The following is an 18,851-nucleotide window of genomic DNA, read 5'->3' on the forward strand; positions in this document are numbered from 1 at the left end:
GTAAATAATTCTAAATTGTATATTATAGGAGTTGGAGAGGGAGACAGAGAGGGGAGAGAAAGTAACACCTTATAGTTTTCTTGGCAAGATTTTGGAAGTGATTTTGGAAGTTGATGCAGATATAAAGTAACTTTGAATGCATGCTGCCAGTGGTAATTAGTGGTATATAGTACTTATATTTCTGGAAGTCTAATTTTTAAAAAGACAAACGGTAGTGCAATAGCATCAGAGTTGATCCTTGTAATAAAAAATATGTTCTGGGCTTTTATGTCAAGTCATGTGTGCAAAGATGCAGGATACATCCATTTTCTTACGCAAGGAAGTGAATAGGAAAATGATGAAGGAATTTCACTTGAGGTTAGCACTGTGTTATAGACATGAATTAGTTTTCTCGGCAACTTACTTAACATGAACTTTATTGTTATTTTGAGGAAAAAACATTTCTGATGTATCCAGTTTTATTTCAAGTTAATACATCAAGCATGTGAGTTATGGCGGAAAACATAAGCCAGTACATATTTAGCTGATTGAAAATCCTTTTCTATGGCAGCAAATGATGCAATGTAAGATCTCCAGAACAATACAGTTGCTAAGGAAAAGAATCTGCTGCACCCTGATGACCCCTGAAATGAGATTCTAGACTGCCTGAGTCCATCAGAAATTGTTCCAGCCCCAGCAACTACAGAAGAAATATTTCCAAGCCCATCAGAAAGAGTGGATTAACAACAGTAGTATGGACGCAGGAGGCAAGCCAGCCATCTGTGGTGTCTACTGCCACCATGGACATAAATTGATGTAATATATGAATTGGTTAAATAAATAAACAAGGTACAGAACCCCTATGGGAGCCATAGTAGAAATGGCCAAAGATGCATAGACCCCTGTGGCTGGATTGGGTGTTGTGGTCTTACAATGAGCCAAGAGGACACCTGCAAGTTGCTCAGCAGCAGATTGGCCCCAGAATAGAGCTGACAAGGGTATGTCCTCCACAAACACTTAGGAGCCTAACTCAGAACTGGAATGGGAACAGATAATGGGTGACTCCAAATAGAGGAATATTACTTTTTTTAGAGCAGCAGTGGTCTATTTTGACATATACTGTAAACTACACTGAGAATTGTATGTAGCAAAATAAAGTTAGCAAATCAGCTAGAAGGGAGCTATAAGATTTGTTTTGTCCTGAGAGCAGCTGTTTAAATTTGGTGGCTTCTTAGAGTGACTTGCATGCTTATATTCTATAACCACTTTGGAAAGCACCTCATTGTACCTTCTGGGTTTTCAGAAGAAAAGTTTCTCAGATGATTTGCAAACTTCCACAGGCATTCAGCTCCCATCTGCAGCATTTGCTGGGAATATTAAGTAAAGCACCCTCTTGGCGCCAAATATCTGCATACATAATGTAACTGAAATAGGATTTTATATTCTCACCCTTCACCTTTGCTGGATTTGCTTCTTTCACGTTCCTTCTTATTTCTCAAAGGCAAAGCCACAAGTCTTTTACCAGTTACAGAAATGGTCTCCCTATCATCCTAATGTGAAAGTTGCCATTTAATTTCTTTTAAAATGGTCTACCATTATTTCCAATTAGTTTCTGGGAAGATTTCAGAAGTGCTGTTTTTGAACTTTAAAGCCGGGCGTCCTGGAGAGGTGCCTGTGGACAGCTGCTCCCTGGGTGTTCACCAGTCTCACTGCACTGCCTGACATCTCCCCTCCCCACCTTTTTTTAAAAGGCCCTTCTAATTACCATAGATAAAAAAAATGACAGGCTGCAAACAGTCGTCCAGTATTATTTTTAGCTCCCAGTAGGCCTGTGGGCACCCATAAGCATTTTCAGAAAAAGATGGGTAGCTGCAATCAAATTCTTTATTTTTTCTATCCAGAAAAAAGAAGTTACTCAAAGGAGTAGAAAAGTTATATCCCAGCAGTTTTGCCTTCTGATGGTTTGCTTTTTGACTGGTTGTGCCTACCCTGGCAGTCACTGTGTGACGATGTGCAAAACAGTATTCTACACGTTTTGATGACTCTGGGCCAGGATAACTAGATAGCCTAGAACAGGGGTGTCAAATTGCTGGCCCACGGGCCAGACACGTCACGTGGAAGCCGCGCCCACCCCATTGCTAGCAATGGCAAAACTGTCCCGATACATCACGTGATGTCATGTGACATCGCGAGTTTGACATGTCTGGCCTAGAACAATAAGATCGTTATAAGACCAAATGTAGAAAGAGTGAGAGAGAGAAAAAAAGCCATACATTTTAAGTTGAACCTGAATTTCTTAATGGGAAATAACAGAATAACAGAATTGGAAGGGACTTCTATTCCATCTTAACCATTTATGAAGATGTTGAAGAGTATTGGGCCAAAGACATAACTGCCTTTCAGGGAAGAATTGCTCTTTACCAGACAAACAACTGCTTGTAGAATATTGGTGTGAATAGGAAGCTTCTGCAGCAAAGATACAATATGTGTGTATCTTGATGCACATTTGAGACATTCAATTTTATTATATGATTTTTAATTTTTATTGTAATTGTTTTGTGGAATTCCTTGCAGATTCCAGAAGGGCCAATTTTAGCTGGATTCACACACTCTAAAGAATATTTTCCTAAGAAAATGCATACATTCTCACAGTCCTTTTTTGGTATAAATTTTATTAAAAGTTTTGAAAAGAAGATAAAAATGAACAAAAATGAATACAAAGTAAAGAAATAAATGTAAGGAAAAAAGAGGAAGAAAGGAAAAGACAAAAGTGCAAAAATAAAATATTAGAAATAGAAAGAAAAAGCTTCTGATATCTTTTGTAGCAAATACAAGAATGATTACAAAATTATCCCTTACTCTATAGTTAAGGCACTCACACTATCCAGGATTCTCATAATTTATTAGCCTCAGTTGTCACAGAGTCTTGCAATATTACATTTCCTTGTGCCAGCAAATGTGTATTTGTGATGGATATGATCAGTGATGGGATTCAAATATGTGAACAACCGGTTCTCTGTGTGGATGCCACTTCCGGAAGTCCGTTCTGGGCTTGGGCAACAAAAAATTAGATACCAGTTCTGCTGAACTGGTGCAAATTGGCTGAATCCCACCACTGGATATGTTATGGTTTCTTACTTGTATGAAATTTGGTTAAGCTTTCTTTATTTTTGTATGTCGTTGTTGATAGATGCTCAGAGTTGTATTATATAAAATAAGCATCCATATTTGTATTTTAAATAAATAAATACACAAGTACATTTCTCTGAAAAAATGTTGAACAATAATCTGCCTTTCAAATGGGTGCCTACAAAATCCTAGCAAAGCCAACCAATGAACAAGGTTGCAGGGTTTTAAGGAAACCACAAATTTTCTTGTGGCTTCAAATATCCTGCAGCCTTGCCAAAAATATATCAGTTTGGCTCTTACACACTGCTGACATCATGGTAGGTGGTTCATAGCTGGTTTCAAACTGATGCATTCTTTTTGGGCAAACACTTAGAATTTATTCTTCCAGTAAAACTCACACGGCTCCTACTGTGTTGGAATTATTATATATATTAATTTGTGAACAAAATCATGTTCCAAAGACAACTAATTTTAATTGTGGAAGACTTATTAAAAATAAAGGTAACTTGATAAGGTACAATAGCTTTTCATAATTTTACAGAAAAAGTAAAAATTAAGACACCATCCTGCTATGTAATGGAAAATCAATCTTCCTTTTGAAATTTCACCTTTTTTAGTGGTGAGAAAAGTAAAGTCCTACTCTTAGGCAGCAAAAACCAAATGCACATGTACAGAATAGAAAGTACCAAGCCTAACAATAGTGCCTGTGAGTGGGATCTAGGTGTCCTTGTGGACCACCACTTATGAGCCAGCAGCTGCCAAAAAAGCCAATGCAGTCCTATGCTGCATTAAGAAAGGGATAGCATCAAGATGATGATCAAGATCACAAGAAATGATAATACCTACAATGGCCCCATTATATCCCAGTTTGGAGGAGTTGGAACCGGGACCATCTGATGGGGATGGCATGTCTCCCTTGGAATGTTTGGAGAGTCCAGGGGCTGTCCCAGCCCCTTCAGGCATTGGGTGAGGTCTGCCCTCAAAGGACAAGGGGGAGGATTGGCTGCAGACAGGCAGTGGTGCTGAGAGGCAACAGATCCCCTCTGATGAGGAACAGCTGCCTCCCCCACTTGATCCAAGGACATGGAGAGTAGAGCAGAGGCAAGCTCAGAGAAGGTCTGTAAGGTTGCTCAGGAAAAGGTCACCCCCACCACTCCTCACAAGGAACACCTAGCATGGGATGACTTAAACAGAAGTTGGTGGGGAGGGGGAGAGAGATCGTCTTTGTCAGGAACAATTGTTTGTTTTGGCATATACTCTCCCAGCTTTGGAAAAAAACCTCAAGCCTTGACTCTTGTTGCCTGTGCCTTGCCTTTGTCTTGCAGGCTGCCTTTTGCCTTGTGGATTTGCCTTACCCTGTAGACTTGCCTTACCCGTTGGACCTTGCCCTGTGAGCTTGCACCTTGTCTTTGGACTTCCTCTCTGCCTTTGCAAATCGGTTTTGGTGCTTACTGGCTTTTGTTTGGGGGACTGTGGGTGGCTGCCTTCAGGGAAGTGTGGGGTGGAGCCTTACCAGTCATTGTAGGACCATTTGTTGTGAACTTTAACAGAGCAATAAAGGACTTTATCATACCCTGTCTCTCCCTAGGCGACCTGGGTCATAACAATACCACTCTATACTGCACTATTAAGACCATGCTTGAAATACTGCATCCAGTTCTAATCACGATACAAAACAATGCTGTTGCCCTGGAAGAGTGCAGAGAGGAGTAACAATATAATGAAGAGCTAAGGGAATTAAGTATGTTTAGGCTAATGAAGAGGACTTGCAGTGACATGATAGCAATCTTCCAATGGTGCCATCCAGTTGCCTTTTGGAAAAGCACTTTTGGAACAACCATGACCTGGATTGAGAATTTCCACAGACAGTCTTCCATTATTTGAGGTGCTGTCACAGGCAAGAGGGATCCATTTATTCTCCAAAGCACCTGAGGGCAGGACAAGTGCTTCCTTCGCTTTGTCTAAACAATGGCCGGCAGTCACACTTTACCTACATTAAGATCAAGATTTGTGAAACCACTGATACCTTGGCAGACACTGATGTTCTTGCCAAGCAATGTGGAGAAGCATCCACTATTCAGTGAGTCAGGAATTTGGAACTCCAAGCAACCAGACTTGATAGGCAAACTGTTTTTTTCAAAATATCTTACAGAAATTAAATGAATGAAAGAAGCAGACATTATTCATAAGAAATTTATTGAACAATCATTTGCAAGAAAAAAATGACAAGATTGTATTCTCTTATAAAGCAAATTAAGAATACCACATAGAGAATAAAATTGAATTCTGGTGGTAAATAATCATACATCTCATAGGAAACTGAATTTTCCCATTTTTCGCAAATATATGACTTTAAATACATAACTGCAGCTAACATTTCAAGCAAAATCTATCAAAAAACAGATAAGACATAAGAAAGGAAATGATGCATTATCAGATGTTCATTCTCTCCCTGTATTTGCAATGCAAAATCATTAGTCAGGCAATCCATTTAGAATACAGAAAAGTCTTCTAACCCTTTGGCACACATGTCATGATGTTCTCTAAGTCTGAAGCATAGGGGCATCAATCCCTTGGATAAGGAACCATTAAATCCAATGCCCTGATGTGGCTAAACAATATAATTTCTAACACATGCAAGAGATGTCCTGTATACTGTTCTTCCTTAGCCATTACTAAGGAAGAATGTCGACTGGTGGCCCCCAGGGGGAGGGCGTTCTCTGTGGGCGCGCCGGATTTATGGAACCATCTTCCGGTCGAGCTCCAGATGGCGCCTAACCTCCGCTCCTTCCGGCGCGATCTCAAAACCTACCTTTTTGAACAAGCTGGCCTGGCCTGATGGGATGGGGTTGGGTTTTATTAATCTGTTTTAACCTACTTTTTAATGTGTTTTAACTTATTTGTGGGCATTTTGTTTAATCGTTTTTAATTTTTGTATCTTGTTTTTTTAATATGTATTGCCCTGTTCACCGCCCTGAGTCCTTCGGGAGAAGGGCGGTATACAAATAAAATTAATAATAATAATAATAATAATAATAATAATAATAATAATAATAATAATAATAATAATAATAATAATAATAATAATAATTACTGTCTCCTGGGACTTGCATGCAGAGGAGGGAAATCCCTTGCTGCACTACTTACTCATACTACAGAGTGCAGAATTGTGAACCTAAAATGGTTTAATGGAAAAAAAATGGATGTACAGTCCTAAAGTGGCAGTGGGGGACAATGACAATGAAGTCTTTGTTATTCTTGGATCCAACTTAATCCCTTCTCCAGCACTTCAAACAGCAAGTGTTAAAGTTAATTTCTGCCCCATTCTTCAGCCTGTTGAATCCCGCTATCTTCATCTGAAACTGACAACATATTAATTTTTTAGTGTTAGTGGCATCATTAGGTCCGGTTACTGCTTCTACACTGTGCTCATGATAAGGTCAGGCTTTTAGCATGCTTCTGGGACAAACTACATAACCAAATCAAAGAACTGTCCTCATTTTTCCTTTAGAGTGTTGAGGAAAGTTTGGAGAATGTTATTACTGTGTTTCTCATTCCTCAATAATTGGCACCTTTATTTATGTATGCATGACAACTGGGTGCTAAAAGCACTGCCAACAGAAACTGCCCCCCATATGTTATCTAGCAATAGAATGTGCATACAGCAAGACTATAACACTATTCAGGAATAAGAGTGGAGTTAAGCTAGATGGGAGTTGTACCGCTGGCTGATATTGCTAAGTCTTCAGCTTCTATTATTAGCCTATCCTAAAATCCTGAAAAACTAAACTGTACTACTGTTTAGAGATGAATTGGAATCTCCGTCCATGCAGCAAGTGAGCTGGATCATTGACAATTCTTGATCTGAGGTTGTCAAGGAATGGCAGGAGCCCCAAGCTTACCCATGGGACTTCGGAGGTTACATTCACTGGGAGTGACTCTCAAAATATGAGAAACAGTAACACAAACTCTCATTAATTCCCCTGTTTACACTTGCCAGCTCTCAACCTAATGGAAAAAAGCGAGGGTGTGGGTGAACCAGAGATGCCACCAGTGCCTCTCTCTCTGAGTCACAGTATCTAATGCAGAAGTTAGCAAAACTGCTGTCTGAATTTCAGAATAGTCTCCGCCTGGGTAGTGAAGTCTTGTAAAGGGACTTGCCCCTGGCCTCTATATAGAAGATACGCATTTCTTTGCCATCAATCTCAAAGTAGGCAAAGCCTCCTTGGGAAGACCCCTGCCCATAGAAGAAGCGTAGGTAGCCATTTGGGACTTTATGGAGGTGTTGCTTGGAGTTATCCATGAAGTTTCCTGCTCCACTTAAGACATGGCCTATGCCACCTTTGTCCAGTAGGTACTATTTAATTGGAGAAAGAAGAAGAAGAAACAACAGATTTAGATTAGGACTGCATCACACCATTTGGGGGCCTCTTTGTCCATTATGCTGTAATTGCACATTAACATTCCATTAATTAGATTTCTATTCATAATGCAGAATAACAGAGTTGGAAGGGACCTTGGAGATCACCTAGTCTAACTACCTGTCCAAGGACCTATATCGAACAAATAGCTGTCCAGTCTCTTCTGTAATGGAGCACCCACAACTTCTGGAGGCAAGCTGTTCCACTGGTTAATTGCTCGATTTCTAGCTCAGTCCGGGACTTGCAGAATAACCATAGCAAGGTCATTATTGCTATAATCACAACAATGGAAAAAATATTAGATGTTCCAGCCAAAATAAGCCTGGAGAACAATTGCTGCATTTAATGCTCAGAATATGCTAGATGACACAGGCAATGAAATGCATACCTGTGCTAAAAGGGCTTTCAGTTTGTGTGAGGTGAACAAAAGAGAGTGGATTTGGGGATAGATCCTCAGGAAACACACATAGGACAACTAGGCCCATTCAAGAAAAGCTTTCATGAAGGAGAAACCCAATGAGAACTTTCAAGAAACCAAAAGAGCTGGCTAGAGAGAAGGCAAGAATAGGTGCAACACAGGGTTCAGTACAAACACGACAGGATCAAAGGTAAGTCAAGGCAAAAGAACACTGCCTAGGTTTTTCTCACTCAATCCGCAATGAAAGCAGAAAGGTTATGCTTGAGATTGTTATAAAAAAGAAACTATAAAAAAGCAATAAAGACTGCAGACTGGAAAGCAGATCAGAAAAACTGCAAATATGGCAATAAATGTAAAATGAAGAACTCATTTTACATTTATTGCCATAAACCATTTACAGTCTTGGTCATCTCCAGCAATTATAAAGGAGCCTATTGTCCTTCCCATAATAAAGACTGACAGGCAGGTTTCTTGATCGACCTGGCTCAGACTTCTCTCTTTCATCAGTTGGGTTCCCATTCCAGGAAGCATTCAATAGCACACTCAAGCCAGTAACCTTCTAAATGTTCTGTGCTACAGCCACAAGCACCTCAGCCAAGATGGTCAATGGGGGTAGTGGAAGAAACATCTAGAGGGTTGCAGGTTCCCTCCCTACAGAGGACAGCAGAACTCAAGTGACATGAGGTTTTTTCCTCTTACCTGCAGGTTGTGATCATGGCCACATAGGTAGGCAGTGGCCTTGTGTTTCAATAGCAGTGGCTGAAGCTGCTTGACCAAGCATTCAGTGGGGCCGTGCTTTCCCACAGACCATACTGGGTAGTGCCCTGCCACCAGCAAGTAGTCATCCTGGGAACTGGCCATCTGTTTGCGGAGCCAAGACAACTGGCTACGGGCCATGCCTGCATTCTGAGGACGTAAGGGCTGCTCGCTTTGGAAATCATCCGAATTACCGCAGATGGTCACCGTGTCTATCATGAGGATGGCAAGAGTAGTATTGCTGCCAGGCACCTTGAACCTCAGCTTGTAGTAATATTTAGGGAAATGCCTGCATAAAAAAGTTTGGAGGAAGAAGCTTTAGAGAAAAGCAAGAGAACATGCTTCTATTTCAGAAGAGCATTTCCAAGCTACTTCAAGATCTGCAAAAGGCACATGTTCTAGATTACTTTTTAAAAAAGTAATCCCATCCCAACGGGAATATCATAGCAAATGCTTAAGCAAACTGGCAGCTTTGGGTCCTTGAACCAAAACTTTATTTACAAATGTAATTTGGAGAAGCAAGGAAAATGCTTCTTGCCCATGTGACTGAACCACTGTGGCCAGCCAGCCCAGAGAGGTACAGAAGTTAAATCCAGGCCAACGTTCAGCCGTAAAAGTAACATGGGATTCCCTAAAAACTTACTGTCTGTTTCTCAGTGAAAGCAGAAACAAGTGGTAGAAGAGGATCCCAGGAATTCAGCCTGTTGGCCACTAATAACAGTACAGATGTTGGCCAGACTCCACTCTCAAGTTCATTCAAAAACCAGAAAGAGCTTATGACTAATAATCTCTGCAGGAGCTGCATTTTTTTTCTTTTAAAAAGTGTAAGCATGTACATATAAAGACAGGATATAAAATCACAGGAAGAATAAAATAAATGATGTCCCAGAGGTTTATGTCCAATATGTCCCTTGGCAAAGAGGAACACTTTCACAGCCAGATCATTGGAAGCCAGTTAAAAATTGTGTACTGTGATGCATGATCCAAAACTGTGACTGATTTATGTCAAATGCATGTACCTAAGAATAGAGTTTGAATTATTACTTTAATCTCTGTGCTGCCATGTTGATGCAATCTTGGTTTGCTGCACATATGTATGAGGCAAACAATTAAAAGTGTTATCACTGTTGTGGGTAGGGCAGGACACAACTGTTCAATTAGCATAGTTGTGTGTGGGGAAGGAGGGTGTTTCTGTTTAAGAAGGAAATAGGAACTCAAAGAAAGCATACAAGTCTCTGTATAACGTCTGTTCTCATACCCCAAGGATAATAACGATTATTGTATGTTATTGTAAAAGGTAATTTAAAAGAATGATTCATGCTCTTTGAGAGATAGCATAATCTGGTAGCCATTGATATTTAATGTTTTGGGGGGGTGGAATCCTTTTTTTTCTAATAGTAAGTGCAGTTCAACATTAGAATTAATGTCCTAGAGAAGTGGTCACTTGCCAATAGTGTTTGTGCCCAAGTGGAGGTTAGACAACCATCTGCCTGAGATGCTGTAAGAAGCTGCCTGCACCGAGCAGGATTAGCCCCGATGGCCTCTTCAAGGGTTACATGATTCTAGTGTGAATATTCTAGCAGAGGATATTCCCTGCAACGCAATGGCACTTCTTGCACATTGTTTCTCTCCTCACCAAGACCTGCATACCCAGTGACTACATTTCCTTCCATCCTTTGTCAGTCTTACCAGCGCTTGGAGATTTTGCTATAGGCAATCTGGGCAGACACATTCCCAGAATGATCATGGTTTCCAGCCACAACATACCAGGGCAATTTACGCAGTGAGGGTGCTTGGAAAACTGATTCAAAGGTTTCCTATAAAGGAACAAGAAACATTTATTTGTGGGGAAAAGGAAGAAATATTTTCTGCACAGTATCAACTGCTGGTAAAAATGTCGCGATTTTTCCAGGGATCACAAAACTGTTTCTTTTACAATAGTTGGCTTCCGACAAGCAGAGTCAATGGGGGAAGCCAGATTCAATTAACAAATACATAATTCACTTAACAACTGTATGATTCATTTAACAACTTCATGATTCACTTAACAATGGTGGCAGAAAGGTCATAAAATGGGACACAATTCACTTAACTGTCTTGCTTAGCACTGAAAATTTTGGGCTTAATTGTGGTTGTAAGTAGAGGACTACCTGTAGGAGGTTGGGGACATCAACTTAAAATGTTTGAGTACTTTGTAGCTTTACAGACTGACAGCTCCACTCCATCACACCCCTAGGAAAAGCTAGGGAGCCTCTGCATTTGGGCCTAGATGGAATCATGGATCAACCTTTTTCTTCTGGGGTTTAATGAAGAGGAAGCATCTTGCCTTTTAAAGAGGGGCATCACTGCCTACAAATTCCTGCGAAGGGTCCGTCCAGTTCTGATGGAAGGGAGGACTTGTCAGAGGCCCAAAACTGGATTCTTCCAAAACAGGAATCTGCTTCAGTTATTGATTGATTGCCCCTCACCCTCTTTGGGATGTTCAGTTGCGATCTGATGCTGTATCAGAGTTAATTCCACCCCTGCCTAGCCAAGTGACTAAACGCGGCCTAATCCCTGGAGAAGCCTGTCTTGGAGGCTAGAAGCCGAACTCTCCCTCCCTCCCTCCCAAACAGCCAGACTGTTCCTATATAAGGGGCCCTGTTTCCTAAGAGAAACTTATTCCCAAATAAGGTTTTGTCCTCTGAGGGTAGAAGCTGCACGTTTGTAAATAGCTGAAGAAGGAAATCCCTGGCCACCCTTCTTCCTAGAGGAGGAGGGGGAGGAATATGTTTACCCTATGTGCAGCAGTACAGGTGTACCTTGTTTTATGGTACTTCAGTTGGTTGTGCTATGTGAATAATGTGGTTTTTTGCAAGACCCTCCCTCAGCAAAAAGATTATGACTCGCTGAAGGCTCAGATGATGATTAGCATTTTAGCAATAAAGTATTTTTTAATTAAGGTATGTACTTTGGGTTTCTTTAGACATAATGCTATAGCATACTTAATAGTTTACAGTATAGCATAAACATAACTTTTATATGCACTGGGAAACTAAAAATGTGTGTGAAGCGCTTTATTGCGAAATTTATTTTATTGAGGTGATCTGGAACCAAAACCGCAACATCTCTGAAGTATATAGTTTTTTTTCTACTGTTATCATTCTCAGTGTAATGATTGAGCATTTTTTTCTCCTAGATACAAGTTTCTTCAGAGGTAATTTACATAATTTGGTTATTTGTGGCTACAGACAGAAGCATCAACAACTCTTTTTCCTATACCAGAGGAAGGTAGATTGCAGTGAGTTTTCCTCATTGTTCAAGCCCATCCTTTGTTCTTTTGATTCCATTCTTCTCACATTTGCAATATTTCTGTTCTCTGAACACAAGAAACAAACACTTCATCCCAAGGTTCTGAAACCTTTCATTTTTTATCATTTCCATTTCTTCACTTCCTCTATCATTTCTACACAAACAGTTTGCTTTTTCTATTGATCTGGCAAGATGTAATCTATTTAAATGTGCATCTTCCAAATTTTAGGATTTTGACCATGTAGGCTCCTTCAATTGAATAAGTAAATCCCCCCCCTTATCTGTGTCTTCCCCTTCTCACTAATCCTCCCATCTAACCTTTTGTAACATCTTGCTTGGTAAAGACATCTGAATGCTTGACAACCCACTGACTGATATAATTTAAATTGATTTGGGATGAGACTGCTTCCCTGTCATTCATATGCTTCAGTTGATTCACCTTTAGCCAAACATTACACAAAAGAAATATCTGTAAGAGTTCAATAGTATATAGAACTCTGAACTTCAAGGTGAACCTAGGAGCAGGATCTCCCACCTCATTCTTCTTCCTAATTCCCTATCTCTGCTGAAGTGAAGATATCATGATGACTTACTAACTAACATTTTAGACATCTTTTGTGTTGCTACTCCCCATTAAGTAGATAACTTCATTTTAATTTACAATGGAATTAAAGGCCAGCATAAACATGGGCTGGAACACTGTCTGCATTATGGTGCCTATTTAACACCAAAGTGAACACTGGTTGACTGATAAGGAGAACTCAGCAATAACAGCAAGAACATTTGTAGGGCGGCATGATGATGCTTCAGTGAGCAAAAATGGTGCCTGGATAGACATCCTAATTGTCAGACAATAGTTTATGCGGTAAGCTAGCAAAGACTTCCTTGAACATTTTGCTTCATTTTCTAATTTCTGTCTTCACTCCTTATCTAGTGCCAATTTAGTGCTGACAGCTAGTTGACCAGATTCTTGTGTATGGGTGTGAGCAATAAATCTTTATGAGCTACAACTCAACCCTGTGGTCCGGATCCTTTGCACCTGACATATACTCCACAAAATGGTGGAGAAATATCTACATAGGGCTAGCCAAATGATCAATATTAGCTCAAAAGAGGAGGACCTTGCAGAATGCTCAACTAGATGCATATAAGGATTGCACACGAACCAGGGATTATAACTAAGAAACTAAGAAATGTTGTTAGCTACATGGTTAGCATAAATATGATCTTACTACATTTTAAAAATAAACTAGCTAAAGTAATACTGAGTTTCAAGTATTTGAAACTGTATAACACTAATGCACTACATCTGAGAAATGAGTTTTAATTTCTAAGACCATCATTCAGAGAGTCCTGATGGTGTTTTCATGCTCCTCACCTGAAAACGCTTGTCATACTTATCGGTCACCCCACTGTAATAAAAGTTGTCTCCAAGAGATAAGATGAAATCAGCTCCCAGTGAAGCAACAGTTCGCCCCATCTCTTTGGCCACGGCTACTTCACGAGCCGTGTAGAAAGGTGCATTGGGGACTCCACCCCAATCTCCAACTGCTATGAAGCGTAGGGAGGAACCAGCCTCAAGGCTTGGAAGGACAACCAGGAAAACCCCCAAGAGGTACAAGAAGCTCATTCTCTGAAAATGAGAGAAAAGATGATACCATATTATGTATTTGTATGCTCACAGACACACACATATAAAAGGTAGGAGAAGGAATCCCAGAACGTATCTGGAAAGTCCAGCCAAGTTCTGGTTCCCACCTCTAGCTTTATTATTGGTAGAGTTATGCCTTTCCTTTCCTCTAGTTGCTCAAGAGAGAGAGCCTGAAGCTAATTCTGCCCTCTCTAGAGGTCACTTGACCGGGATTCCAATGGCCAGCATGGTGACATCATTTATACTGGACCATCCAAACATTCAAACAGGACTGCAGTTTTTCAGACATTATGAAATTAAAAACACAGCAGTATCATCCTGCTCTTTTTGTTCAGTTTTATACAGAAGCCTAGCTGGACTAGTGGTTGATTCCCCCCCCACTCCAATAATCCTGGGAGGAAAGCATTCCCCCGCTTTAAGTTCTAACATGGTGCTACCCACTCCTCAGCACCTGTTACATTGTGGTCAGTGTAAGATATACTTCAGCCAGATTGTTGGGGGCAATTAAGCTGACTTTGTAATAATGCCGCTTGGGGTGTGTGTGAAAGCCCTAATAAGCAGGCATATACATAGAATGAAGGCTACTGCTAAGCTTGTAAGCCGCCCTGAGTCTTCGGAGAAGGGCGGGATATAAATGGAATTAAAATAAAATAAAATAAATAAATAAAAGTATATCTTTTAGAATAGTAATGATTCTAGGAATTCCTTATGCATTAAATCACTCACTGGTTTTTTCCTACCAGTCATGATAAGCTTTCATATGGCAATCACAATGGGAATTAGTCTCACTGAAATATTGGCTTTACTGCTGAAGAGATGTAGAATACTCAGTGGGTCAATGGATCTATCACACAAGTAAGTTGTTATAAATTAAATACATTATCTCAGTGCATCTTGCTCATTCTGTATATTTTTCAGTGACTCTGACTTATTCAAAAGTATTACCTTGATTGACCAAAGCCATCAGTTGTGACTGCGGTCAGCATCTATTGACCTATCTGGAGATGACCATATTTTAGTTTATTTTATATGTCTATGGAGATTCTCAGTCATCCAGGTCATAGTTTTCCCAAAGGTGCTTTTTCATGAGGCAACTGGGCTTTCTTCTTATTCAGAGCTGAAGAAGCTTCTTGGATGAGAAGCGAAATGTCTTCAAAGAAAAAGAAGAAAGTCCAGTTGCCTTGTGAAAAATCACCCTTGGGATTCATTTTATATGCTTTTTTTATATGTTTAGGATTCTACTTTTGTTCTTTTTTTTGGTAGAATTTAAAATTATTGTAAGTCACCTAGAGTTATGCATTTAATGGGTGGCTATATGCATCATATATGAGCTTGTCAATCAGAAGGTTGGCAGTTTGGCGGGTCGAATCCCGAGTGCCGCATAACAGAGTGAGCGCCTGTTACTTGTCCCAGCTTCTGCCAACCTAGCAGTTTGAAAGCACGTAAAAAGGCAAGTAGAAAAATAGAGACCACTACGGTGGGAAGGTAACAGCGTTCCGTGCGCCTTTGGCGTTTAGTCATGCCAGCCACATGACCACGGAGATGTCCTTGGACAAACGCTGGCTCTTTGGCTTTGAAACGGAGATGAGCACCAGCCCCTAGAGTCGGAAACGACTAGCACGCATGTGCGGGGGAACCTTTACCTTTTATATGCATCAAAATAATACATACAATATGAAAAATTGCAACTTGAATGCCACCTAAAAATGGTAAAATCATGAATTAAATAGAAAAAGGTATACTGAATGGTGGTTACATTAAATTTCATTTCCCTGCCATGAGACAGGTAGGCAAGCAAAACTGCCCAATATTAGAGAGCTACCTCATTCAGACAATCTTAGTGATTAAACTCAAAATGAAAATTCTAAAGTACAATGTATTTTACTAGATATAATTCCAGAACATATAAATAGCAAATGTCATAATTTATTAAGATAATTTTATTAAGATTACTGGTATGAGGACAAACTTTGCATACTAAAAATGCTAACCTTTTTTCTCTTTTAATACATATAGTAACATAGAACAGATACTAGTGTTAATTTCAAAAAATGCCTATTTTTTCTTTTAACCTATATCTTCTATATCTTATATTTTCTATATCATATTTTTTCTGTCTTATATTGCAGGGCTTTTCAACCAGTGGTACGGGTACCACCTGTGGTACATTGGCACCTGGCAGGTGATACATGAGCATCCTAGAAAAGTGGTAGTGGGGGAGGGGAATGAGCTGAACCGGTGGCAGCAACACACAAGCCTGAGTGAGAGATGACTGGAGCTGCAGGGCTGTCAGGGCTCAGTGGAAGTGCCAGGATCAGCGCTTCTTCGGGGCTGTCAGGGCTCAGTGGAAGCGCCAGGATCAGCACCAGGAGCTCGGCGTTGATCCTGGCACTTCTGCTGAGCCCAGAAAATGTTGGATGTTGCCATATCCTAAAACTGGTACAATTGGTGAAAAGGTTGAAAAGCCCTGTTATATTGTATTTTGGTTGGCATGCTTCGTCTTTTATTAATTGAGCATTAATTGTATTACCGAGGTAGGTAAAATGAGGACCCAGATTGTTGGGGGCAATTAAGCTGACTTTGTAATAATGCCGCTTGGGGTGTGTGCGAAAGCCCTAATAAGCAGGCATATACATAGAATGAAGGCTACTGCTAAGTTTGTAAGCCGCCCTGAGTCTTCGGAGAAGGGCGGGATATAAATGGAATAAAAAAACAAAAACAAAACTATTCTATTTTGTATTTATTGTTGATATTGTTTTGAAAATACACCTTCTTTTAAGTAAAAATAAATTAATTTAAAAACCCCTAAAGCAGTTTTTTAGTACAAATGTCAATCTTTGCTTTCTTGCTTTAAAACTGTTAAGAAATCAGTTCTATCCAGAATGTTTCATTAATGTGTTTTTAAATGTAATTCTCAATGAACATATTCAAAAAGTGTAGAGGAGAGGAAGGAGAGGAATTGCCTGGAGAGGCAGCCTCCAGCACTGGCCTTTTGAGCAACTCATATGCATTTCAATTGGACTTATACAAGACAGGATCACTCTAAATGACCTATCTTTCTAGTTATCAACCTATTCTCTTCCAAATTCTTCTGTGGCTTTCTTTTCTTTGACCTTTAAGATCCCCTATGCAATCCCCTGTCCAAATATATAATATTAAAAAAGACTTCACATAAGATGATTTTCCTACTTGGAAAAAGCTGAATTATTATCTTCCAGATTGTTTTGCATGAAGTATTTCTCATTATTAATAATTGTAAATCTGCCTTTGTCTGATCACTGTAAATACGCTATAGCAAATCCTAATGAACAAAACTGAATGTCAGTAATATATTATTACAATAATAACACATCAACCAAGTAATAAAACCAAATAAATAAGCCCTAAGACTTTTCAGAGCAGGACATGATCTTCCTCTCATTGCTCACATTAACAAAGAATTAAATAATAGATGGTATAATCCAAATATTTTGTCTTATTCCAGGGGCTATAGCAATCCATATGAGAAGCTTTATTGCTACAGTACTTAAGATACTCTTGAATAAATTACTACCGCTCCCTTTTATATTTCATTTTAAGATGATGACCCATCCGAGAAAATGGTACTGGTTAAAAACTGGAGGATCTCTACGTCTCATCTGCACGGAGGGCAACTGCAAATGGGAACCCCATTCGTTTCCATTGTCCCGTATTAATTCACTGGAGAGCTTTTGGAAGGCCTTGAATGAGAGAGAAGATGGACAGACCCAGCAAAGTAACTGCCTCTTTGGCTGGTTTGCCGTTTGTTTTTCAGAACTCATTTTGGTATAAAATTAAATTTGGTTTTGCGCTTCCTCCTTCGTGTGGTCTAATGTCTCCTTGCCGCTGTTACTTAGCCACGCTGGCATCCCACTATCCACGGGTCTTTTCCAGCTAGAAGCCACCCATCCAGCCCAAAGGACGTTGCCTCCAGCCACCTGTTACGGCGGCAGCGTTCCCCTCTGGGTGCCCGCAAAGCCGCCCTCCTTACGTCTGTCAGGTTTCTCGGTCGACGCGCCAGTCCAGGGGTCCTCTCAGCGCCGCTCGCTCCGGGATGTATCGCCCGTGCCAGATCCACTGAAGCGACTCACACTGGTCAGGGGAGCATTTTATCAGGTGCTGGAAAGGGGAAATAGGGGTGGGGTGGGCAGTTCCCTCCGGCACCCCCCCCCACTCAAGGAAGTAGCGGCAAGGCAGAAAAGCTGAGTAAAGCGGAGGAACAAACCACACTCCCCCCCCCCGCGCGCCATGTGACGCTCCCTCCTCTCCGCAGGCTTGGGGTTAAAGTCATTCTTTAATCTGAGCGGGGCTGATAAGAGCGGCAGCCGGCCGAAGGCATTTAACCCTTCTCAGGTGGCCGGCGCTTGTGGAGGAACGATCCTTTGGGAGGTCCTGTGCAGATGGGGGCGATCTTTGGATGTTAAAACATAAACTGGAAAGGCTTTTGTGTGACTTAGGCAAATAAAAGGTCAAACCCCGCTGACGCTCCCAGTAGAGATAACAAGGAAGATGGCTGGGTCTGCTCAAGCAAGGCAAGGGGTGGGGGTGGGGGGCTGACCTTGAACGCTGTCCTTCAATCCTACTTGATCCTCCTGAGTCAAGCATAACAAAGCTGACTTTTAATATCTAAAGAAAATGTGATAGGCAACCATTAATTACAATATTTAAACAGAAGTTGCACGTGCCATGGGAGAATATCTTCAAGACACAGTTGGGAACAAACACTAGAATTCTGACACTTCTTTCAAGCCCCGAGAGACAGCTACTGATAAGTTATCGTGACATACCCAAAATAAAAAAGGAAAACATAAAATCGTGCTCTTTTGGCGTACATTGAAGATTACTTAAAATTTTCAATCAAAACATAATTATAAAATAGAAATATAAAAATGCAGCACATTTCAGAGAAGAGTTGCCATTGCATCACATGCTCAGTTGCCTTCCTGTAGATGTAGATCAAAACTAGCCAGCAAGATCCCAGGGCAGGGAAGGAGTTGGGGACCTCTGGACTTGGGTAAAGCAAACCCTCCCCATAAGAGACAGCTATGGGACTTTTCCCGCCCATGGCTTAGTACAGCAGTTTCAATGGAGAAGGGGAGGCCTAGAATATTAAAAGTGGACCATGGGTGAAAAATATATAACAGGTCCCCAGCAAGTGCCAAGATGGCCACAGAAAAGTTCCAGTTAC

At 40.6% G+C, this 18,851-nt stretch overlaps 1 protein-coding gene across 1 annotated transcript; it reads right to left on the minus strand.

Moving 5' to 3' along the window:
* Positions 1-5,285: 5,285 nt before the first annotated feature.
* On the minus strand, positions 5,286-18,290 carry ACP5 (acid phosphatase 5, tartrate resistant). The gene is made up of 6 exons (XM_081319830.1): positions 18,222-18,290; positions 17,655-17,782; positions 13,373-13,627; positions 10,393-10,520; positions 8,647-8,992; positions 5,286-7,465 (listed from the first exon to the last, which is right to left on the minus strand). The coding sequence occupies exons 3-6, from the start codon at positions 13,622-13,624 to the stop codon at positions 7,223-7,225; spliced, it is 969 nt and encodes a 322-aa protein (XP_081175956.1). The 5' UTR covers positions 13,625-13,627; positions 17,655-17,782; positions 18,222-18,290; the 3' UTR covers positions 5,286-7,222.
* Between the last annotated feature and the right edge of the window lie 561 nt (positions 18,291-18,851).

Source organism: Vipera berus, assembly GCF_964194415.1.
Source record: "Vipera berus genome assembly, chromosome: 2".
Lineage (NCBI taxonomy): Eukaryota > Metazoa > Chordata > Lepidosauria > Squamata > Viperidae > Vipera > Vipera berus.